General features: G+C 38.3%; 2 protein-coding genes and 1 long non-coding RNA gene across 3 annotated transcripts in view; 1 reads left to right on the forward strand and 2 right to left on the reverse strand.

Annotated features, from left to right (window-relative positions):
• The window catches only part of LOC136261991 (anoctamin-7-like), a 34,927-nt gene extending 14,029 nt beyond the window's left edge, over positions 1-20,898 (reverse strand). Inside the window, exons 1-11 of the mRNA XM_066056109.1 lie at positions 20,669-20,898; positions 20,056-20,247; positions 19,789-19,887; positions 18,835-18,977; positions 18,548-18,605; positions 18,388-18,495; positions 18,204-18,251; positions 13,654-13,762; positions 13,424-13,520; positions 494-657; positions 353-435 (exon numbers count right to left, since the gene is read on the reverse strand). Of these exons, the coding sequence (XP_065912181.1) occupies positions 353-435; positions 494-657; positions 13,424-13,520; positions 13,654-13,762; positions 18,204-18,251; positions 18,388-18,495; positions 18,548-18,605; positions 18,835-18,977; positions 19,789-19,887; positions 20,056-20,247; positions 20,669-20,881 (1,314 nt within the window). The 5' untranslated portion in view covers positions 20,882-20,898. The remainder of the gene's footprint in view (positions 1-352; positions 436-493; positions 658-13,423; positions 13,521-13,653; positions 13,763-18,203; positions 18,252-18,387; positions 18,496-18,547; positions 18,606-18,834; positions 18,978-19,788; positions 19,888-20,055; positions 20,248-20,668) is intronic.
• LOC136262013 (uncharacterized) lies at positions 10,127-12,355 on the forward strand. The gene is made up of 3 exons (XR_010704069.1): positions 10,127-10,232; positions 11,462-11,532; positions 12,045-12,355. It is a non-coding gene; the product is annotated as an uncharacterized lncRNA (long non-coding RNA).
• Positions 20,899-20,952: 54 nt separating the features above from the next.
• LOC136261993 (anoctamin-7-like) overlaps positions 20,953-25,827 on the reverse strand; it is a 35,504-nt gene continuing 30,629 nt past the window's right edge. The window contains exons 23-24 of the mRNA XM_066056111.1: positions 25,352-25,442; positions 20,953-21,307 (exon numbers count right to left, since the gene is read on the reverse strand). Of these exons, the coding sequence (XP_065912183.1) occupies positions 21,134-21,307; positions 25,352-25,442 (265 nt within the window). The 3' untranslated portion in view covers positions 20,953-21,133. The remainder of the gene's footprint in view (positions 21,308-25,351; positions 25,443-25,827) is intronic.

The raw sequence follows: 25,827 nt of genomic DNA on the forward strand, positions 1-25,827 counted from the left end.
AGCAAAGCCAGTAGCCTTAGCCATTATCAAGTTACGCTTGTCTGAAGGCATCAGTCAGTCAGTCAGTACAAAATTACGTTAATTTTTTTTTTTTAAATTCCGTAACAACTTGTTGAAAGCATTTCAGGTTGATCTGAAGGGCTTAGTTTTACCTAACCAATACTGCCTCCTCATCATTTTCTGGGAAAAGTGAAGTTAGTTTTTGGATGATTTCTATTCATGGGCTATGCCCACAACTTTGTGGTCTCTACTATACAGTACTATTGTACTGTATGATACACTGCTGCAATGAAATTGTATGTTACGTTTTCACTATATCTCCAACCCGATACATCTCCCAGTATATATGTACCTCTGCATCTTCATATCCCAGTACATCCCAGTCATGTTGGAGTACAAACTGTCGACGCTTCCAAAACTCGAGGAAGAGCACAGCTAACAACAAACAATGTCATAGTAAAGCAACCTGTCTAGGGATGGATTATGAGCTTACCCCAAAGGGACATGAAAGCAGCAAAGAAAACTGTGCCACCATTATCAAACAGGAACAATACGTGTGCAGCACTACAAGTGTCTCGATAGTACCAGAAGTCACACCTCTCATCACACAGTGGACACATGAAGAATTCTTCACGGGGAGTGTTGCAGATATCCTCACTGTAATTAGTACAAGAGAAAGCATCGTATTCACAAATACAATTATCAGATGATCTACACAAAATTCATACATCCCTTGAAATATAGTTAAGAGACAATGGATTCTAGGACACAGTTGTATACATCACATAATCATCTCAACTATATATCTGAAGCAAGTTTCACTGGCTGTCCATAAAGTGTTAATAGCACAAACAGTAAGTTTTGTATTGTATTAAGGTGGCGGTTACCTCATGCGTTTCCTGTTTGAAGGATACCTTTCAAAAACTAATTGTCAATACGTTTGGAAACTATAAGCTACAAACTATAAGCTACACGATTAACTGTTACCAGCTCTTCCACTTTCTACAGTACACGCATATTTGTAAATCCATTGGATGTTGAACAGTATTGTCAATTGTAAGAAGATTACTAGATACAAAGATTCTCAACTACTTGACATATACTTCAATGAATGTCCTCTTTAACCCTTAAACCCGCATAGGCCAGAAATACATGTACGTGCCTTGCACAAAGCTCGGTGATTTTTGAAGCATCCATGTAATTTATGTAATTCTACTTGTGATGTGGGATTTTCCCTAATGCTAAACAGTAAGGCCAAAACTAGCTGTGTAAATAACTTTTGGTAAGGAAACATGTAAACCCTTTACATACCTTTATAAAATGATCTATAACTTGATGGTGGTTGCTCTTATCAACTTGCAACAAGCTCCGTTTGTTTTGCCATTAAACTTTCTATCAGGCCATATATGACTCACATGAGTAAACCCACAATCAAAATTAAAGTCATGGCAAGAAATTTGAAACACAGAGATGTGACTCGCTGTTGTTCATCGCTTTACAACAAGTAAGCCGCTGTTGTTACAGTGTTCATTTAACCTTCTCCAAGTAGTCCAGTGAACAGACCTTTGATCAATGTGTAGTTTTAGGTTATAAATTTTAAGTTATCCCACCTAATGTTGCCACGTGTGCCATTGTGTAAACACACATTCCCCAAAATTTCTTTGTGGTTTAAGGGCAAACAATATCCACAAAACAGTAACGAATTTCTTATTATTATTCAGTACCCAAACTGAGTTGAGTACCGTATAGCGCAAAATTTTGTCAGTGGAAAACATTGGCGAATTTGGCGAATAATTTTTCCATTCGCCAAAGTTTTAACCTCCAAAGTTTTAGCCTTAATTGTGTCTGGTGCGGCCGCCCCTTCGCATAAAGAGGAACCCGGCTCGAGTCCACTCTATGCGGAGGGGTGACCGCGCCAGTCGCCATGCAGACTAGCTATAGTATAGGTGTTGCGTGAGTTAACGTTAGAATGGCTGGTATTCTGAAATACTTTAAACCTGTGCCGACTCCATCATCGTCTTCTCCGAATCTTCCTGATCCAGATGGGCCGCTCAATAGAAAAATTCCAGCTAAAGCTATTGAATTGGCTAATGCAAAAGTTACAGAGGCGACCAAAGTGCCACGTGGTCGTTCGCCATATTTTTATCTCACACCAGGTCAACGATACGAAGTAGGCAAGCGAGCTGCAGAACATGGCGTAACAGCTACTCTAAGGTATTATGCTGAGAAATATCCGAAACTTCCTCTCAAAGAAACCACAGCAAGACGCTTGAAAGATTTGTACAAGGACACATTGAAACCTAAGGCGAAATCAAAGAAGGCCAAGCCGAAAGATGAGGGCTCCGATGTAGCCTCGGAAAATTCTGATGAAGAGCCCACGAAACAGACAGAACCAGAAGAGGTAAAAGAATTGCCTCGTAAGAAAACAGGGCGGCCTTTGCTGCTAGGGGCTGATATAGACACCCAAGTACAGGAATACATCAAAGATGTAAGGAGGCGGGGCTTAGCCGTTAATACTTCTGTAGTCATCGGCAGCGCACAAGGTATTTTGTTGTACAAAGATGCAAATCTTCTTGCAGATAATGAAAAAGGAGCTGAAATTGAGTTATCAAAGGACTGGGCAAAATATTTACTGAAGTGGATGGGGTTTGTGAAGAGAAAAGCCTGCAGTAAAGCTAAAGTTGATGTTGAACGGTTCAAAGAAGTGAAAGAGGATTTCCTGTTAGACGTTAAGAACATCGTTGCCATGAATGACATTCCTGCAGAGCTTGTGATTAACTTTGATCAGACTGCTCTTAATTATGTACCAGTTACTCCCTGGACAATGGAAAAGCAAGGAGCAAAAAGAGTTGAGGTAGTGGCTAAGGATGATAAACGGCAGATTACTGCAGTATTTGCTGGGTCAATGTCAGGAGATTTCTTGCCACCTCAATTAATTTATGAAGGTAAAACGACTCGATGTCTGCCTCAATATAAATTTCCTTCCTCGTGGCACATAACCCATTCAGATAACCATTGGTCCAATGAATTCACAATGAAAGAGTATGTTGAGAAGATTTTGGTACCTTATATTAACAGAAAACGAGCTGAACTGAATTTATCATCCAACCAACCTGCATTGCTCATTTTTGATAATTTCAAAGCACAGACCACTTCTTCTATGTTTAAACTGCTTGACAGTTACACAATCAATGTTGCTTTGCTCCCTGCAAATTGCACGGACAGATTACAACCACTTGATTTAAGTGTCAATAAGGCAGCAAAGGATTTCTTGCGCTCCAGGTTCCAAGATTGGTATGCTAAGCAGCTGTGTTCTCAGCTACAGGAAGAGTCAGAAATGCAAGCAGTAGATTTGAAACTATCCACAGTTAAGCCATTAAGTGCTGGATGGATTGAGTCCATGTACAATTACTTCAAGACTAAGCCTAAAATAATAAAGAATGGGTTCAAAGAAGCTGGGATCACTAACTGCTTGATGTCTGCAGATTCTGTTGCACCAAACACTGCTTATAGTGCCTAGCATATAATGACATTCTGCTGTAACTTTAATCTGATTAGTTTCAATTTGATTATATACTAATGACAATCAATTGACATGTATAACTAGTGTAGTTTGGTCACAGTGTAAATAGATTAAGACTGAAATTATTTACAATATACTACAACTCAGTATCTAAAGTGTTCTGCCAACATTACGTACGTGGGAATGGGGAAATACGATGCTTGTTAAAGCAGTTGATCAAATGTGCTCTCATTGATTCTTGCTTCAGCTGTAATTTGCTTAAATTTATCCCCAAATGCAAGAGCTGTTGCAAAAGCTATGGCAAAAATCCCACAGTCAGTCCCTCCCTTCTGTTTTTGGGACTGCGAGACTGTTATCTTGAGCTTCTCTGACCCTACCTGGAACAGATTAGCAATCACATGTTCTGTTTCCTTGTCACAGTATTGAAATAATGAATCATAAACTCTGACTTCACCAAGCTGACAATTCAATGTTGTGGCAACTATCCAATGGCGTCTGCCTTTACAATGTATGATCTGGACTTTGTTCCTGACTAAACTTTCAGTCATTTGTAACCGTCTGTCTTGGTATAATGTCGACACTAAACCATTCAGTTCTGAAAACTGTTCTTTCAATAGTTGCTGTGCAAAATTAATCTCAATATCACACAACTCTTCTCCCATTATGATTCTTTCTGTGTCAATACACTTAACCCTTTTCCTCAGAGGTGGCGCTTCTTCTGGACCTTCATTATGCTGCTCAGGTACAATTACAACAGGTAATTCGCAAGGTTGCTCTGAGGAAACCACAAGTTCCTGTCCTTGATTTGCAGCTGCAATGCTTGTTGATTGGTAGGTCGAGTAGGTGCACAAACTTCAAACACTTCCACTGACAGTGTGGACTGGATCAGTTTCTTAGCTTTCTGGCATTCATCGGCGTTAACGGACTTGAAGATTAATTTACAAGGTATTTCTAGACCACCCTGAGGCAAATCCGAGGAGTACCTTCGAACTCCATTAATTATACAAACGAGCAATCCGCCTCTCCTAATAAATAACGAGCAAATCGTCAATATTCTTCTTGGCACATGACCTACAATTCGGTCACTTCCTCCTATTGCTTTCTTCACAGCCACAGCATACGGATCGTGACTGTTGCCAGGCTCACGCTCACATCCAAGTTCCTCGCCAATTATTGGATCATTCCATATTAGTTGGTATTCATGGTATCCGCGTATCATAGATTCCACAGAAAATATGAAGTTGAAACCCGCCATGTGGATGCTGCAGGATCAGTTGAGCCAATCACACACTCTATTTACTTCCCACCGTCACGTTACAGTCCCAGCTACATGACCTGTAAGGATATGAATTTAATATAGCTATAGTTATATTCATAGAGGCACAAAGGTTGTGCACAGCTGTTATAGTTTTGATACAGACTAGACCTCGCAGAGCGAGGGTGTGGCTATACCACACTATAATATGCGTTGGAGTTCAGGTTCTCCGTTTGGTGTAGTGAATGTTACGGAGAATTTGGCCGGGCTCGACTGTTTCGCTAATGTTTTACACTTGGATAGTCAGTGGAGCATTTCGCCAAAGTTTTTTTTGCCAATACCATTTTTTGACGATTCGCCAAAGTTTTACGCCACCAATGTTTTGTGCTATACGGTATACTAGTATACTAATGTAGGAAAACAAGAAAGCATAAGGAACAGAAAGAAGAAATAGAATAGAGAAGGAAGAAAAATATTTTGATGAAATTCAGGGATGAGTAACTCAGAAATGTAATCTTGTAGTACAACTAAGAAAAGGAAATATCCTCTATCAAAACACCAGTGCTCCCGATAACGTTGTACATCAGACAATTTTGGACAATTTCTGGACAAATTAGCCAATGTCTGACCATAATAGTATTTGGCAGGACATAATGTCCTATCAAAGGAGCCCAAACGCCCAAGATGTGCATATTTGTACTTTACTAATAATAGCTATCTCTTGGTTGCAAGGAGAGAGGACCAAAGCCAAATATATTGAGTGCAAGTACATGGGCTGGTATAAACCATTATATAGCACTTTAGCGTGGGCGTTCAAAGGCGCCGCTCAGGGTTTAACTCGCATATTGACCGGGAAAAATGGTTTGCCAATGACTTTGATGCCTAGCCAGTTCAAAGAAACGATACGCCTTGACTCGTATTGAGTGACATAGAGCTTTGTATTGTGGGACTCGTTTTTGTAGTGGTTGCTAAACTGTGTATATTTGTTAAGATAGACTACCGTATAATAAAAAACATTGGCGGTAAATTTTTTTGTCGAATTTGGCTAATAGCGTTCAATCCGCCAAAGTTTTTTTTGCCAATTATTTTAGATAATCACACAAGCACATTGAGTAACTAGAACTAAGAGATGAAGGTCAGCTTGTAGTCAGGCGTACCACCACACAATAAAGATCGAGCTGACTTTGGAGATCTTCCTAGGAATGTGTTCCACAGTTGTAAGCACTCCTTGGCAACCGGCTTCCCGTTCGCACATCAGCTAGTTTGTCTCGTGATGGATTTGGCCAAATACTTTGATATACGTGATAACCTCTGCTACTGGAGTTCACTGAAAATGCAAATACGGTCGCTCTCGGCATCGCAGGAGATAGAGAAGCCTCGAGAGAAGCATGTCTTTGCTACCACATTGTTAGATCAGTAGCTACAAAAGTACTGCTACAACAACGCTAGCTACAGTACCTATACACTTACTACACTACTTAGCTGATGAGTTGACACCTTATCCTTACGTACCATACAGTAAAAACTTTGGCGAATATTATTTCATCGCCAAAGTTTTTTCTGCCAATTTTTTCAACAGAAGAGTTTCGTCACACTTCTTTACTGCCAAAGTTTTTACTATACAGTAGTTGATTGTTACCAAATAAAAGGATGATGAAAACACAAAATAATTGTTTGGGCAATCGTGGATGCGCATTTCTACCCACTGCGTATCAGCCTTTGAACAGACCACAGAACGAAAAAACTACTACTGCTACGCTGAAATAGGTTAGTAACTTACAGTCCTAAGTGCTTAACTACTTTATAATATAATAACTTACTTACTGTCCCAATAGCGAAGTTAGTTGGTTTAACTTAGTACAAAAATGATAACAATATAAACTCCATCCACAATCGCAACATTGCGTGTTAAAGCATAGTAACGTATTGACGTTTTAACGTATGGATAATGTTTCTGATGGCTATTAGCCCACACTATTAAAACCATGATTGATCTTCAGATGCTACTGTATAAAACAAATGGGATGAGTTCTCAGTAGTTCTTCCACCTATTAGGTGAGTGCGCCCCAAGTGATATATATCACTTACACCACGGCTGCTTGGTATTCGCTGATATTATACACCTGCAGCCCTCAAGCTTTATTATTATTATAGGTGATAATTGTAGAATTCACGTGAGTGAGTATGTTACAATAGGTGTAATAATTAAGGCTAAGTTACATGTAGTGTTATTTTAAATGTCCCCTAAAAATATCTAAATTGTTACAACTTACAGTATAGTATCACTAGGTAGATTGTTCCACAATCGAATGGAAGTAGGAAAGAAGCTGTACTTGTATGCGTTAATAGCTGTGTCTGGCTGTATAAATTTAAGGTCACTGCCCCTGGTATGCCTTGTTCTATATGTTATATAGCTAGGTAGTGAGACATCCACGCTATTATGAATAATTTTGTGCAACATCTGAAGTCTTAGATGTTTGAAGTGTGTTTGCATGGTATTTCAATTAAGACGTAATAACATGTTTGATACACTGCTAGTTTGGTAATAATCATGCAACACAAAACGAGCTGTTCGTCTTTGTAGACTCCAATTTGTTAATTGACTATCTGCTATAAGGTGCCCAAGCTGTAGCTGCATATTCCAAAGTGGATTTGACATATGTAAGGTACAGATCTTTAATTTTACGTGAGCAGTTTGTGAAATTTCTCCTTATACAGAGTTTGTCTTTTTGCCCACATTGTCCACGTGCTGGTTAAAAGATAGCTCGAGTCAATTGATACCCCCAGGTATTTGGCACACTCGACCACAGTAAGTTGTTTTCCATGAAGGGTGTAATTAGCATGTATTGGGGTTTGTTTAAGAGTTATTGATATAACCATACATTTATCGCCGTTGAAAGACATTTTCCACTTTTTCTCCCATAGTTCCAAAAGTTTCAAATCGTCTTGCAAGGCTCTAACATCTGTAAAACTGTCAATTCTCCTATATAGTATGCAGTCATCAGCATATAAGTGACAAATAGAACTTAATTCCTGTACAATGTCATTTATATATAAGAAATAACAGAGGACCTAGCACAGAGCCTTGTGGGACACCACTTAAAACATGTTGAAAGCTTTACTGAAATCTTTACTGAAATCAAGTAAAATCATGTCTGTTCGGCTTTTTTGATTTAAATTGTAAGCTAGATCATGGATTGTTTATAATAACTGTAATTCAGCAGAGCTCCGTTTCCAAAATCCTAATTGCATGTCTGACAAGATATTATTTGATTCTACAGTAGCAGACAAAAAAAGTTCCCATTCCGTTTGCGTTTCGTTCCGTTTAGCATTTAAACGCTTAGAAGAAAACACTAACAAAACGCTTGCAGGGTGTTAAAATGCTAGGGGAAAAGCTTGAGGAACGCTAAGTATAATACTAGCAAATAGAAGTTAAACTTCTACAGCAAAGTTCAGTAAGTGGCAAGTATTATTATGATTATTGTTATTAATCAGCTAGTCTAAACTCCATTGCAAACGCATACTTGTGCACAAACGCAGTATAATTGTTGCTTACCCATGTGTGTGTCTATTTCTTTTTATCCAGCTAGATTCGATAACCACTTCTTACTTGGTCACCATTAAGACGCCACCACAGCTGACTGGCAGAGGCCATGGCTAGCTACTGACATCGATGAATACGATAAAAGCAGACATTAAAGCCTTTATATTTTATGTATAAATACTTGTTATTTGTATACAGTTCCTCTTGCGTAGCTCAGCTCAATATCATAAACACTTCGTTACTCAGCTGCAATACCGTGTAAACCCCCCACCCAGCTGCCATTCCATTTAACGTATCTTGCTATAACTTCGTGGTTAAAACGCATGTAATTCCCTTCGACAGTCCAGGTTAGTTTTATACTAAGTATATACATCAGAGAAGGCCTACTACAGGCAATGTTACAGGCCACCTGTGTCCATGCAAAGTACAAACCCATCCAAAAACAGCTTATAGCTGTAAAAAAAGTGCGCGTCCAAGTAAAGCAGAGTTAACTGCGACAAAAAGTAATGATATCATAATGCGGCCATGTGCGAGGTGTGCAAGTTGTAAAATTAATATTAGCTAATCAGATAATACAATGTTATTGTTAAAGTGTTAATGAGAACTATGTGATGCTGCTATTTTTAAGTGTGTGAGCATCTTCATAAATGCCACACAAATTTAATTCTCAATAAAGCAATGTGTATAGATTCTCTGATAGCAATAAATAGTTTGAGTTTGGCCACCTTTCCTATGCTACGAACAAAGGAAAGACGGCCAAACTCAAACTATTTATTGCTATCAGAGAATCTATACACATTGCTTTATTGAGAATTACATTTGTGTGGCATTTATGAAGATGCTCACACACTTAAAAATAGCAGCATCACATAGTTCTCATTAACACTTTTAACAATAACATTGTATTATCTGATTAGCTAATATTAATTTTACAACTTGCACACCTCGCACATGGCCGCATTATGATATCATTACTTTTTGTCGCAGTTAACTCTGCTTTACTTGGACGCGCACTTTTTTTACAGCTATAAGCTGTTTTTGGATGGGATTTCAATACTTTTTGTTAGAATAAGCAACGCACTGTTGATAACAGTAGGTGAGTTTCCATGGTTTTGACAGAAACCCCAGATTACAGTGACAGAATATTAAAATATAACTGTAATTTTAGTGGCCAGGGTCGCCCACATGGGGGTGGGGGGGGGGGGGGGGGAACTGGGGTATTTTTCCCCCTGCCCCAGCCCGAAAGGGGCCCCTTGAATACCTGTTTAAAGAAAGATCGATATACTCTAATAGAGCAGTCAGGATCTAGACCCTTCCTTGCCACTGGGCCCCTCTTTAACTCTTTTCCCTGGGCTCTCTAATTTCTCTGGACGGCCCTGTTAGTGGCATGCAACTGCAGTCAGCTACCACCCATTTTAACTAGTAAACCCTTAATAACACTTTGCCTTTCATCTTGTACTGCATTAAAACGATCAAGATACTCTATTAGAGCAGTCACAAAACAGCTGTAACACAGCAATCAATATTTAGCATAGTTACAACTTCTGCTTAGCATCGGATTGTATAGTTTAAATTACTAGTTACTTACTGACTTACAATATAAAAATATGGCACTTGTAGAAATGTGACTGTTCTATTAGAGTATCTCGATCTACTTCAAGCATTGACTAGTTCAAGCGAAGAAGCTATGCCCCTGCCAAGAGATCTTGTGAAATGAAATGAGAATAGTAAAGAAAAGGCAAGTATGTACAGAGACAATAGAAGGGCGTGTAATTATGTCCTGTTGTAAATAAATGCCTTTAAAATTTATATTACTACTAAATAAGCGCACCGGAATAGGCTTGAGGCTGTTGTCTCCATGGTTGTCTCATTACTTGTCTTTTCGTGTTGAAGGGATTTAGTCACAATTGGTGAGTTTAACTATACATGTATTTGCGTTGTAAAACTTAATTGTAAAAAGGCGATTAGCACATATCATGAAAACATGTATTTGTCACAGTAGAGTCTCTCACGATTATTACGAGACATTGGACCAGGGTAAAAAATTTACTGCTATATTTAGAGGTTGTAGCGTTTGTATATCTTAGTATCTTAATAAATAATTCTCCATGATCACTAATCACTAATAGTACAGTGAAAACTGGTCATTATTCAGGCCGTAGAAGCATGCTGTTCTAACTGGCTATAGAGATGGATTTAGTGTGTGACAGCGTATGAGACAGTGAGTGCTGGCAGCAAGGGGGCAGCCAATCTGTTAGAGCACCAAAGGCACTGCTTCAGACTTAGGCAGTTGGCTGTCAGCCCAAAGTGTAAAAGTTTCACTATTGGTCCTTCTAAGCTCCTGATGAAGAAAGTGATGAAGTCATTATCCATAGGATATATTTTTCAGAGTATCCATTTCAGTTCTACAATATAGTAGCCAAGCATAAGATGAACATAACACAGCATTCCGGTGGTTTAGTGGTGACCAAACACTGCCTGAGGTAAACTGTGGTGAGATTTGAGACTACTGGAAGCCCTGGAATGCCTTCAACACATGAAATACCAAATATCTAATGCCTGGCTTTCATCCACAGTGGACCTGTCTTGGTGGCCACTTGTACAGAAGGAAAACAGCTGCCACACAAGTCTTTCGAGCGAACAGCTAGTTTCCACACCTCTTAATTATCAATTTGTAAAATCTTGAGCAAAATTGTGTGTGCGAGCAAGTGTGATGTTGGTGCCGTGTATATGGTTGCTGCCTAGCATTGACACATCACAAATATTGAAGTCACAATGTGTTACTGTATCATCCATCTAAATACAATCTCTGAATGTGTCATTTAGTGTAGAGAGCAATCTTCCACAAGAAGTGACCTGCAGGTTTCAGTGTATATTGTTAACCATTAATATTGTTCACCATTGTGATTGTGAACTGTATGTACAGTGAAACCTCACTTAGTGGCCACCTCTTTAATAAGACCACCTCATTATATTGGCCACCTCTAGTAGATCCAAATATAGCTAAGCAGTACTTTATGACCTCATTAATAAGGCCACCTTGTTATTCAGGCCAAATTTTGTGGTTCCACAGCTGGCCATATTAATGAGGTTTCATTGTACTTATGTGAATTTTTATTTTTCGTAACTTTTCTTCAAGTTTACTGATGGGCACTGTGAAGCATTGTTGGCTGGTCCGTACATAATGTGGTGACTTGAAATGCTAAAACAGTACGTAGCATGTCTTGTATGTACATGTAATGTGTTGTAATGTGTCCACACATCCACACATCTTAGAAATAAATATAGTTGTATTCTCTATACTCAGTTCCATTGTGCCACTGGGTCATAAGTGGGTTGAGTATGGATCATCTAGGACATTTGAGCCACATTTTGTCCTGGCCAAGTGGATCTCATCCACTGACAGAATATACAGGATCAGATCACGTGTATAAATTACGGTGGAACTTGTTTATTGCCACCTTCACTCAATAAGCAGGTAAAATAGTGTATAAATTCTCAATTGGAATTGGCTTTTCAAGAGAGGTTATCTTTCTATACTGGTGGCCATTAAGACAGGTTGTACTGATAGTGTGTACATACTAGAGATGCAACAATATCCTCCACTTAGTGTCGTTTGATAGTGATGCAATGGAGACTATGTATTGTTGCATTTAAATACTATACTATTATATTGCAACTCTAGCACGTATTTATAACAGGAATGTTTGTTAACTGTTTAGACATACTGGAGCAACACCCACTCATCTGGATTCTACAAATGGAGTCATATTAACTTGTCATCGTACTTACTTGTTACTCCCATTGTGCTTGGATGAATATACATGCCGTCATGTGAGACTTGTTACCATGGCGGGCCACTGGAAAACATTTTCATAGCAGTTATATTACAGTCATTATTGTACAATTCTTACATTATTGTTGTGAAAAGTGTTTGGTATTCATGTGTCCTCTGTATGTTGTAATTACATGTGTAATTTTTGTGTGGGGGTGTTATAAAATGCAATAATGCGTGGTGACAATTGGCTAGCTACATGTGCTAATTACTCGCAGCTTGTGTCAACAACTGGTAACCGCAGTTGTACTCTGTGTCATTCTTTAAGCCGCGCCCTTAGAGGACAAATTACGTCATGGTGGGGGCGACTAAATTTAAAAACGAACGATGGTATGCAGCACCATAGATTATATCTGTGGACTATAATCTATGGCAGCACACTTCTTTGTGGCTTTATGCACTGATTAACTACATAGAGCGCCAGTTCATCAATACCCAGTGACCGCAGTTGTGCTCTGCGTCATTCTTTAAATTCCGTGTAAAATTCTTAGATAGCAAATTACATGGGGGCGACTAAATTCAAATTTCAAACTAGTCATTCTCGAAAACATATGTTTCATTCTGAACGAAACTTTTAGAACAGTTTAAAGATACATTGCCCTACATGCCAAGCGAGTATTGCGGAAAACAACAATCTGGGATTTGTATTTGGCCTCTAGGTCGACTGAGGACGACTGAAACTTCGTTTGGTGCTGAAATTACGACTGTAGGGTAATCATGTATGGTGAAATCGATGATGTGAATCTTGAGGCGATTGAGTGAATACTGAAGCGATAGCAGGGCAATCAATGTTTGGAATGCACAAAGGAACGCAAGGCATACACCTGCGGTTGCGTCTAACCGCATGCGATAAAAAAAAAAAAAAAAAAAAAATGAAACTTCCCCTTTGATGTCGGCAATCTCGATCACGAAACAATCGGCATGGATTTGCTTCACTGCTTGTGTGGTAGTTACTAGTGACACGATGAGTTCAACTCTAGAGTTTCAGAGGGATAGCGTAAGTGGCGGGTGAGTTACAGGAAGGCCGAATTTGACAACGTTCGTTCCTGTAAAATCCTCACATAGTGGTCGCGTCATTTATTGTCTGCGGCGCGCGTTTCTGCTTTACTGGCTGCGCGACTCACTACCGTGAGTCTTGATATGTCCGAATAAATTTGGATTTGTCAGGACATTTTGTCATGGCACTTGAGAATTCTTATCAGGAGCACTAAAACACACACACATGTATATACCATACCATACAATACATGACACATTGTTACTCACGCTAAAGCATTGCGGTGTTCAGGTATAGTAGAGAATCCATACAACATGATAACACAGCCAACAAAGGCAGCGAATATCAACCATTGAGTGTAGAATCCTGTGTAGTGTAACAAACACAGTGACATTTCGAGTTCACAAAATACACATCACTTACAATTACAACAAACAACTACTACAGCTATACAGCAAAGCCAGTATCAGTAATACATATGAGGTACCATCACACTTACCAACCCAGGTGAAATAGATACCGATCTTTTCTCCAAAATATTTCCTCACGTGATTCAATGGCTGACTCTTATAGAAGTTAGTCCACTTGGACCAGTGGTAGTATAGCAACTACAAATGATAATACTCTTAGATGTACAATCACACAGTGTACATGCAATAAAGATTGTGATAGCAATGTAATGTCAATATTTCTACAGTCAGTGCTAGCATTATAGCTACATACGACAAATAGTTAGAAAGCAAGTCAAGTGGCATTTGTTGTGCTGGAAATATAGTTAGGGCATTATATGGTAAAGTCTTGGTGCAGGCATACTAATAAAAATTCCAAATGATTCAGCTGATTAAAGCAGTTCTCATCAGTTCAGGTACACATACCGTATTTACTTGATTTGTGCCACAGGGGTTCTTATTATTATTTTTGACCAAAAATAAGGATAAAATCCTTCGAATAGTGTCGCACTGCAGTATTACTTGAGGGTGCGCTACTAATGTTATAAACCTTTCACTACTAGCTATTCTATAACATTACAGTTTTAGAACAATCACAACATGTTACTACTTGCTTCTTTTATATAAGACTTTTCTTTCACTCAAGTCCTTGTAGCACAACTATGGCACACCTCATGTTTTGTGGTCAGGTCAGTTTACTAATATCCGGAAATTTGATTATGTGACAGCTGTTTAAGTTAACCTAGACAATGCCTTTCATAAATCAAGATGGAGATGAATACTATAGGTGAGTACTAGTAACGAGCATTTACAAAAGTGTAGTGTGGTACTATTCGAGGGTGTGGTACAATTAACAAGGATGAAACCAAACCTCCAGATTCTTGATACAACTGCTGAAATGGATATGCCCATTAAGTTATTCAAACTCTCCATGAGCAGGCATATTAGATGGTGTACACTGTATTTGACCAGTTAATAGCTACGGCTACTATAACTTTCAGCAAGGAAAAACATGTGGCTACTATCGGCTTATGTGGCAGCAGCCCACAATGTTTATATGGATTCATGAGTGACTAACCTTGTTTAATCAACATTCAATAATTAGAATAGTTCAACACTATCATTGGCATAGCAATGTGATGCCATGTAATCGAATTTTCGTAAACTCACATTTTCGTAATAGTTTAATCCTGTTGGGTCTTGGCTTCATCACGAAACTTACTGAATTCAAAGGTTAGTTCTTTAGTTATAGATATGAAATCTACCTATTTGGAACAGATGTAGAGTTTAAAGTGAATTGTGTACTGATGAAGAATAGTAGTCATGTGTCAGGAAACGTTAAAGTGTTTTATTCCATAGTGACATCCTAGAGGAAGAAATTGCCATGTAACTACCACGAATGGGTGTGCCTCATAATGTATATCAATAGTGTACAGCTGCAATCGGTGTCCCATTTAGAGAGAAGTTGAATATCTGCTTACGAACTTGCGATGATGGCGATTTTCCAGCTCTGTACAATCACAGAACATGACAGAATTTTCTTTAAATGAACTTGTTGGTGCCAGTTGGATGGTAATTAAAACCGATTCACAGTCAAATTCTCGGGGACCACTGGTTGGAATTGCCAAATTGTGTCATACTAACCGTCCAATACGTAGAACTACTCAGTAACCATACATCTAAACACTCACTATAAACTAAGGAGGTCAACTGTGTAGTTTTTGTTTATATAACAGTAACCGCAACAAAGTTATCAAATAAAAAAGTCTAAACACCAGCCCAAACAAACACAACGGAATCCCAACTAACTACAGGGTATTTACAAAGGTGTATTACACTCCAAAGAACTATTCTATATTACTTACATTGCAATCCATTCCACAGCTGGTTTATTCATGATCTGTCCCATTTTCGCTGTTGTGCATGCGTACCTGCACTTGTGTCCACCATGCCATGTCTAGGATAAAGCATCCGACTGTCGACTTTACTTGTCTCCATGGATGTATAACACTTTATTACTTTCAACTTGAAAAACAATCTAACTCGGCTAATATAAAATGTTATACTTTGTGCTATTACATAACAAACATGCACTAGTCCGGAAGGATCCGGTTATCCACTCTATGGATGTGCCCACTTTAGTACTAGCGCATCTTGCTATGAAATGCATTTTACAAGTTATAGCGAGGCTAAAGTTTATTTTATGAGTGAGTTATAATGCCATGCCGCCATATGGCGGCAATGGCTATTAATGGGTTAATATGTAGCAAATCCTGTGTTGACCACTGCTATGGTTTGAGAGTTAGCAGCATTACAGAGAGACGAACAGCCTTTTCAGCTTTCTGTAGGTAATTTCTGGTATAATGTAGGTGTCTAAAGTAGCAGACAATGGAGAATGAATTAAGAAGACAACTTAGAAGACAACTTTGTTTGCCAGTTACTGTTCTGTTTATATATACAACATACCAGAGCCATCCTATAAACCCAATCCTATAACCACTGGACAAGAAATCCAAGAGATCCTACAACTGCTGGACAAGAAATCCAAGAGATCCTACAACTGCTGGACAAGAAACCCAAGAGTTCCTCCCCAACATTCCATAGTGTGATGGCTTCTATTCACTAAAGGAATACAGTATACAAACAACCCCTCCTAGTTGCCCTTTATACTGGCAGGAAGGGTCTCAGTAACTCTCCATACCAACACTACACCTACACATGTACCCCCCACACATAATATTATACACACCAATAATGAAACCCTGTTACCAGGTTACCACATTGTACTCTAAAAATCAACAATATGCTGCTGAAGCATTCTACACATGCCTGTTAGTAAACTGTAATTAATTTGATTTGTAGCCATGGCAGCTAGTCAAGTCATTATTAGAAGGTTGGAGTCAAATTTCTTATAGATTATCAACAAACACAAACATGACTGAACTGAGGATTAACAGAACAGAATCAGATGGGCAACATTCACAAAGTAATGAGTTCAACCACTCCACTCATTATGCCTTTAAGAATGCTATGGGAGACAGAGTCTTATGTTTGTTAGGATAAACTGACAAGTCCAGAGATATCATAGAAAATTCTGTTTAGTGCCCATCTAGAAGATTCTAAGCATGTTTCACGTCTTCTACTAAACTATAGTCTAAAATCAATGAGTAAGCTTCCAACTCATCATCATCACCGTAATCCTCCTTTGAACTATTTTATACACCTGCTTGCTGTTGTGACCTCATAAGTAACAACTCATCAATGTCCTGTTGACATTACTGATCATTACTATCGCTGCTTTTCCACTGCCATCCAAGCCTAACTTTAGGAAACAGTGATAAGGTGCAAGCTTCAATTCCTTCAGCTATTCAACAAAACATATTCAGTCTTCTGCACTCATAGCGTGACGGTTTTAAAATGACATACAATCCAATCCATATAAAACGCCGCCTATACCTAGACACAATGCCCTCAGGTCTTGGTGTTCAGCTTTGCCTCACTTTGTAGGTCTTTAACCTACACTAACAATGTTTAGAAAATGTTATGCATAGTATGCTTTGATCTTTGGCAGATAATGAGGTCTTTAAAAACCATGAAGAAACCTGCTTGCAGATAGACCTCAGCATCGCAAATCTCACTTTCAATCATTGATTTGCTATGCATGCTCTGCAAAGCATATAGCTACAGGCTAATAGCCTATAGACCAACAGAGATTGACCTACTCCATTCTTTTTATAAGCACACCTATGCCAATTCGATTATGGGAGCTAGACTATAACGTTGTAAGTACGTTTGCTATCATAAGCGGAGAATTCCAGAAATATAACGAAGTTCTATTTAATGCCCGTCAGTGTTTCAAGCCTCTATAATATACTTTTACTGTACTTTAAGCGGACTCCCTATTAAAAGAACTAAATAGGTAAGCTTTCTTGTAGAATGTTTATTTGTTTCTTGTAAAAAAAGTTATGTAGGTGTGAAATCGTGTATATAAACTGGCCTAGTCACAGAAGGCCTAGCGCCAGACCAAGTATTATTAACCATTGACAACAATGTTACCACTTACTTTAAACCCTTGGTAGTGCTGGCATTAACTTTATTGTCACAGTAGCTATCACTCTTTGTTTGATCCACCAGCTAACAGAAACAGCGATAATGTAGCTAGCTACAAGCTTTAATTCGAAAACACGTTCAACCTTCTCTCTGATTGCATGACTTGTTTTAATACTGACTATTTTGAAACGACATATAACTCAATCCCACAATGGTTCCACCTACATAGCGATATATATAATGCCCGCATTTTCTAAGTTGGTTAGGAACCACGTCCTCGGCTCTTTGTGTTTTAGAAACCACGAAGAGCCTCGGTCTAGGTTCCTAACCTATACATAGCAGCAACCAAAAATGTTACTAAAGGAGTCTAGCACATACAACAATCTTTAATGAGTTGCTTCCTAGTGATGATGATATTTGATATTCTATTTCCAGATCAAAATTTCACAACAGGTACAGTGTAACTACAATAACATGTTTCAATACAGTTGTAACATGTATGGGAGGTGTACATACACATGTACACATACTACATACAGATTCTACTGACCTGTCGGTCATTGGTAATCTCATCAGCAGAGCCACATGAATAAAGACCCTACAAAGATATAAAAGACACACGAACACTAGTGTATCAAGTAAGTCAGTTTGTTAATCTTTAACATATTATGTGTTCACTTGGGTCACTACATTGCAGTAACCAAGTAGCTAATACTATAAACACATTTCCTTACATCATGCAAGGGAAATCCCTTAGCAAAAGTGTGGTTACTGATTAGTCGAGCTATTCCCACTTGGTCGGCATCTTTGCCATACTGAATACGTTGGAGGATATCCTGGACCTGTTGTATATGATAGATCATGGGGTACAATAGTGTTGTGTGACATCCTCACTATAGCACTCCTCTGGGCTGAAGTGAAGAATGTGTCTGGATCATCGATGCCAATGTAGCTACAAATATTAACACAACATGGCAACTAACACAGTGCATGTTGACAAGACTATCTGGGTGAAGAAATTTATAAGATGACTCATTAAAAAACCAAGCCCATGTAAATTAAACAAGAAAGCTATGTAGATCAATACTTTATAGATTACAAGTCTTCAGGAAATATCACACATACTCAAGTACCTACACATACACAACTTAATAGAGTAAGAACAAAAATAATTCACTTACTCTTCCTGGTTAGATACTCGGAAAGGTGCGGTGAGGTAGTGCTTTATCTCGTACTTCTTAGGAATGTCTGGCAGGAGAGGATCCTTGAACTTGATTAAGTCAAAGAAGCGTTCCCTCCAGGTGAAAGTTCTCAACGTGCTCTCCTAAATGTCAATAAACAGTATATTATAAACTCTTCACAATGCACACCAATCAGCTAATACTACAATACTATACAAAGAATGAGTGAATGAATGGATGACCAGACAGTTAAAACAGAGCCCTTGATGATGTGAATACTTCTTAAATGTGAAGCCTTAATTGTTAGCCAGTGTATGAAATTATTTATCACGTAATAAATGACATGTAGGGACAACAGAAGCACCCTAACAACACGGATCATGTCTAACTCATTTTAGGAGAAATACTAGAAACCACCATAGTAAAATGACACCCAAAGACTCACCACATTAAAACAGTTGTGGTAATATAGAGTGGCCACCACTACCATAGTCAGTAATTATTGAGTTACTATCACATCAGAGTAACCCAGATAAAGAAAAACCACACATTGCTTAGCAACAGTTCCAGATTAAGGAGGTGTCCTGGGTGATTAAGGTGTTATATTAACTAAGTTGCTTTGCACATTAAAATTTGGAATGTCACTGAGGTGATTCCTTGTGATTCTGTGAAACTTTTTTGAGTAATCACAAAATCAGCTGTCAATAGGACTATGCTACAGCAGAATATCATTCTAAAGTGATTTTTCAAGCTTGAACACAATAGTATTTCTGTTGTGGATAAAGTCAGTATTGGATAACATTATACAGATTTAGTTGCTTCATCAATTAACTTTGCAAGCTTCTATACGTCAAAAACAACAGTGATAAAGAAACTTGAAGTAACCAACACAAACTGTTCAATGACCATAAAACACATAACAAATACTGGCCATTGTGAACACCATACACTTACATTAAATGGCATCCTAAGACCAATCAACTCTGCTCCGTGAAGGAGACCCTTAAAGGTGCCATGTACTTTCACAAAGTAAGTCTCACGATCTGGTGATTCCTAAAAATAATACGTCAAAAACTTGTACTATTTGACACTAGCTGTTTAAACATAATCTGCTTAATGTAAACATGTCGATATAGGTCACACAAACAATGGTTAACAAGAAAAACTGACAAGCAAAACATTTGACCTCATTGGTTAGCAAATTCCATACTAGTAACTTACTGAACAATCCTGGGTTTCATATTCCAATCCACTCTCTTTAAACTTTGAGAAAAATGCTTCTCTCTTTCTCTTCCTCTTGTCTCGATCATCAGCATGTTTCTCATCACGCTCTTTATCAGCAATGGTATATGTGAGGACGTAGTCAATCTTCCTAACACCATCTTCAAAGAACACTGTTTCTTCTTGCTGCTTCTACATGGAGTCAAAACAGCCACAGACTCGCAGAGAAAACCAAGACAGTATATACAAAGCTTACAGAAATGGTTACAGCACAGCAACTGACTACTCAAGATACTATGTCTATTTATGGAAGCCCCTACAAATGGAATAGCAACTAATTGTCGAAGCCATATAATCAAAGGTGAATACAAAGTGTATAGTGACGGATCGCCACAGTAACTGACCCATTACCACAGCAACTGTTAAGTTCGCTGGGAAGCCCTTTATTGTGCGAAGCCTTGCGCTGGTAAACTGGTCAACATACCTCCGTCAATATGGTAAAAACCTTCCAGTAAGCGGCCTCTTACATCTAGAACAATGGAAGTCGTTTTCGCCTTAAGCATTACAAGCAGCACCAAGTATAAATTACATTTCTATTACACCTACACCTTACTCTTTCAGCGGTGGTTAGTGGTCCGTGATGCTTAGAAAGGTCGGTGTCGCTTGTTAGAAGTTTCCGTTGTTCTCCATTAGTCGGCGCAGAGTCTTTATCGTCTGTTCCTTCGAAACCAATTTGTGGCGCCTGATCCATTTGAGGGTTTTTCTCCGTCAGCTCCACCGTGAATGCTCCTGGGTCGTTGTCAGATGAAAGATTTGGATAAGCCATCTTACACTAATAAAATTGCTTACCAAGAGAACCTTATAGAGTCCAATACGCATGCGCCAAAAATGAGAGTGTGTTTTAAATGGAATACTATAATAAAACCCAAAATATTCGTTCACACATATAATAGAGTGCGTGTGTAAAAGTTATTGGCCTAACTAACAATGTAAGAGTGTGTCTATATGTAACTAAGTTTGCATAAACCAAATAAAAAAGTTTTTTTCTCTACTAGCTAGCTAGCTAGCTAGCCAGTGGCTACAGAGTGTCAGTTGAAGACATTTCAATGTCTACATTGGGAGCATTGGCACTGATTCTACTGTGGATGGCTTCATATGCCAGCAGTTTCTCTTTCTTGATCTCCCTTTGCACTGATGCTGGCACATCTGGTACGAGGTAGGCTAGAATGCTGCCTAACACAAAGATCACATGCTATAGAACAAAAGAAACACACACAACATAGCACACAGTACAAATATAAGAATAACCAAAAGTAATGGGTTGGACAGTTTTTGTGATCTTTCTTTCCTTTTCTATAGCTAGCAACACAGCTATCTACACTGTACATTTAGACTCAGCAATGCCACGCATGCACAAACTGTTATGCATATGAGGAATTTTGGCTCAAAAACAGAAATTTGAGGTCAGCTGCAGGTGATTATAGTAGGTTCGTGTTCACCTGAGCCCTTCTTGTTAATGATTCTTGTTACAAGGGCCAGCTTCCCAAACATTTAGTAGCACTGTGAAGTCCTTCAAACGCCGGAACTGTTTATCAAAAAAGCGCTTTGATACAGGCAAGAACAAGTGAGTTATGAGGCTTTAAAAATATCCCACTATACATTTAGTTAGTATGAATGATTCAGGTGCACAAACATGTTTACAACATGGTTGTTCCAGTACAAAACCATTGGGAGTGAACATATATTCACCTCTTTGCCGGATATTACTGTTTTGGTGAGGATACCAACTATAGTCCAATTGAGATAAGCAACTGCAAATATTTTAACTTGCTATATTTTCACTAATTAAAGGCTTTACTGTTGCTGTTTTTTTTGAGACATTTCTGCCTAAATGAATCGGCTATGCTGCGTATAGTGTATTCATGACAGGTGTTGTGGTGCATTGGAACTTAGTACATATACAGAATCTCCTCAATAAAATCTTTTAAAAGTAATTCTGAGGAGTGATTTATAGTTAAAGCCTTGTTATGCATTCACTAGTCAGACCTAGCTAGATGGAGTCCATACCAAATCACAGCAATAATCTCGCTCAGAATCACATGCATATTTAACCTTCAACTTTAACTGACATCATTTTGATGAGTGATAGATTTTGATGAGTGATAGTTTATGCTATAAGTGCTCACTATGGCTTGTTGGGATCACTCAAGAATAGGCTAGCAGCGAATCTGGGATAATCCAAACATGTGAACGAAGTTGTTAGAATTGCCAAAATATTCCATTGGAAGTGTATTGCAGATGATATAGTGGATAACAGGCAATCAAAATCATGTCATACAATTGTACAGCAGTTTGATTACCAGCTATTACAGGTGAGTCTGACTAGCTTTAACTGGCACCATTTGTTTACTTCTTTACAACGTTAAACAGCTAATTTTGCACATTCTGCCTACTGCTTAGAAGTTAATATGTAGTAACATTTATTGCAAGTGCAAAAGAAACACTATAATGTGTTAGTGTTCTGAAAAAGGCATAGCCGGGTGCAAAAAAAGGTAGGAGAGGTATAACGGGTATTATAAACAAACTCTTGGTAGGAAAAACACTAAACACGTTGGTGGTTTGATAAAGGTAGGTGCACAATGAGAGAAAAAGGTGTCAAAATATTCACAGTATGATGACTCATTACAGAAAACAATGTACTTCAAATAGGCTCTGAAGAAGGAAAAAGGGTGCATGAAAGTTGGCTAAACGAAAACAAGCTGAACTTAAGGGGACCACTTATATAGGCTACCATGAATATAAAGTGCAAGAGTTTACCACTAAGACAACTGCACATACCAACATCTGGTCAGCTAAAATGTGTTTATACAGGCATGGGCAAGTTGAATGACATAGATGCTTACTTGCAGTCATGCATTCAGTATATATAAATAATTTAACCAAGTTTTGGCTCTACACTCCTGTCTTCATGGGGACCAAACGAAAGCATGTGGCAGTTTGTAACAACAAACTTGGAGTTTCCAGATAATGTGGCTTGTGGAAGTGTCATGTTGGTTGCTGAGTTAGCGGAAAGAAATCAAAGAATTTAGACAGACAGCTTTTCAGTTTTACGCATATATAGATAAATTTCTGAGCTAATTATCAAACATATGTGTATTCTACACAGACTAGTTATTGGACACCTTTTCTACTGTGTTGTGCTATTATGATGGGTGAACACCATGTAGCTGAATGCACACAAGGAATAATTATTATAATTAGTCTTGTACGCATACACACTACGCAGCAGGTCAATACCATTGACCAGGCTAATTCACAAACTTGAACAGTAATCTGGAACTGGACCTGACCTGGAACTCATTAAAACAAAGGAGTGCATCAAAAGCTAGATTATGGCACAGATGGCATAGTTTTAGAAATCTGCAAGCAGCAAGCCACCAATCCACAACTACAATATGTAGGTGTGGCTCCAAGTATGCCTATGGACAGCAAAGCACAATCTTGATAAGTGGGTGTGGCTCCATATATGTCTAAAGACAGCAACACACATTCCTGATAATAGATGGTGGATTGGTTGAAACCGATTTTTAAATTTAGCTCAGTAACATTATAGCTAGCTCTCAGGGCCAGAGAAAGGAAAATTGAGTTGGTCAGGCCATTGTAGATATTGAATTCAAAGTTGCTACTATGCATGGTGTTATCTGAGAGAGGGGTTGCTGCAAAGCACACTGCAAAATGTGAAGCACAAGCATTCTAAGGGCATTTTGCATGCCTCCAGGAAAATTTAGATACTCAGATGTGTAATTTTAGTGATATTTCACTGCTAGCTATAAATATGTTCTAGCCTACCTTGTTATTCTTCAGACCTTTCATAATATATCAGCAGGTAATTGTAGACCTGACATGTAGAGGGCACAGCATGAAACTTGCTATACAGCTATAGTAGAATTTCAAGGGGGTCTGGGAGTGCAACTTCCAGAAGCTGCAGGATTTCTCCAATATAAAGGCTTAAAAATGCCTTAAAACTGATGCAATGACTTGCAACTTTTTTTCCCAAGCTTTTCCAAATGCCTATGATTAATTTATCATGTTTATTATTCATAAGGTAGCAGCTAAATAGTAAATTCACTGCAAAGCTACAATAAAATTGAAGCCTTTTGTAGCTATACACAGCTACAACAACTTTTTAAATATAGTCTACTATATACTGGTTTGTCTGCTTATTATAGTCTGTGATGAAGTGAGCAGATCATCACATAAATATACTGGTGGACAATTACGAGATCGATCCCTAATTAAAAAATGGCATGATGTGGGGTAAGGGAGTTTGCTCAGTATCTCGATCGGACAAGTGGGTAGTTGAAGAGGAATGATTTCTACTTAAAATCTTATCCAGATGGCCGTCAGGTGATAGTTGCATGCAGGTGTACAGTTTCCTGCTGTGAAATGAGGTGCCTAGGTTGTCAATGCCGATCCTTTGTTCAGTAAAAAGAAGCCAAGAGCGTGACAAGCCAAGGAATGCTGATGACTATTTCACAAAGCTTGAATTGCTATTTAAGGGCACTTGTTTAGAATCAAAGAAGGAACCTGACGTACGCGTGTTAATTCTTACAATGCAACTGTACATGTCAAAGACAATGTGAATGCTAGACTGTGCTTTAAGGTAGTTGTATGTAACGCACATGTAGTTTTGTGGCTGAGAAACTACTCATGCCATGCATTCTCAACAACTAGGCCTATCAACAACATCTATAAAAAAGTATGTGTAAATACGTATGATTGTCCATGGATAGCATGTGAATGCATGAAAGTAATATAGTTCGAGCTATTCAGCTAGTTGGTCCAGCTCCAGAATATTGGCCTGCTCACGCTGACCAACCGGACTGTCTTTTCTGGCCCTGGCTCAGTAGTCATATTATTACTGTGTTGACAATTTATCATAGAAAAAAACCTAGATACTATACTATATTTCAGCAACATGCATGTAATTGCACATTACCAGCATTCACTATAGCTATTAAACCCTCAGCAACACTTTTCTTTTTCATTTGAACTCCAAAATCACGCACTAGGTAAAAGATTGTAATTTCTGTGATACATAATCTTTTGTAGTGCAATAATGCAATATGACAAAATTAACCTAGAACGTATCTAGACCGAAACTGCTGAGGTATGCAGTTTTATATAAAAATGTCAAAATGGCAATTACATTAGAACTATACACTGGAGTGCCTTAAATGACCATTTCATCTTTCTAAACATACAGAATAAACTGCATAATTACAAGAAATCTAACCTCAAAACAGACAACAAAGGCCAATCTGCACGTCCAAGTGATCCAGTAAAACTCTCTGAAGCTTCCACCTGGTTCTCTCAATCCACGATATCTGTGTGGAAATACATAGTTATACCACCCAATTTACCCTATTATGAAAACAAATTCAATATTAATCTTAACAAATACCAAAGTTTGGATTATAGTTTGGCAAACAGAAACAACTCTCCTTTACTAATTGTGACTGAATTTGAGAAAACCTGGTTTTGATGCACAAGTAGATATGACGATTTTAAATAAACGTTATGTAGTGACTTCAAAGTGCCTTAAACTGTACAAACAAAATTACACCAAGTATTAATCAATTTATCAGCTATTTCTGTGTGCACGTGGTTGTATAAGTTTCTGATTCCCAGTTTTGGACAGCTTTTTTGTGTGAGTAATAGTAATATCCCAGATGGTAGTAATAGGGTGGAGGAGGTGGGTGAGCTTATATG

The sequence above is a fragment of the Dysidea avara genome, chromosome 7 (genome assembly GCF_963678975.1).
Source record: "Dysidea avara chromosome 7, odDysAvar1.4, whole genome shotgun sequence".
NCBI lineage: Eukaryota > Metazoa > Porifera > Demospongiae > Dictyoceratida > Dysideidae > Dysidea > Dysidea avara.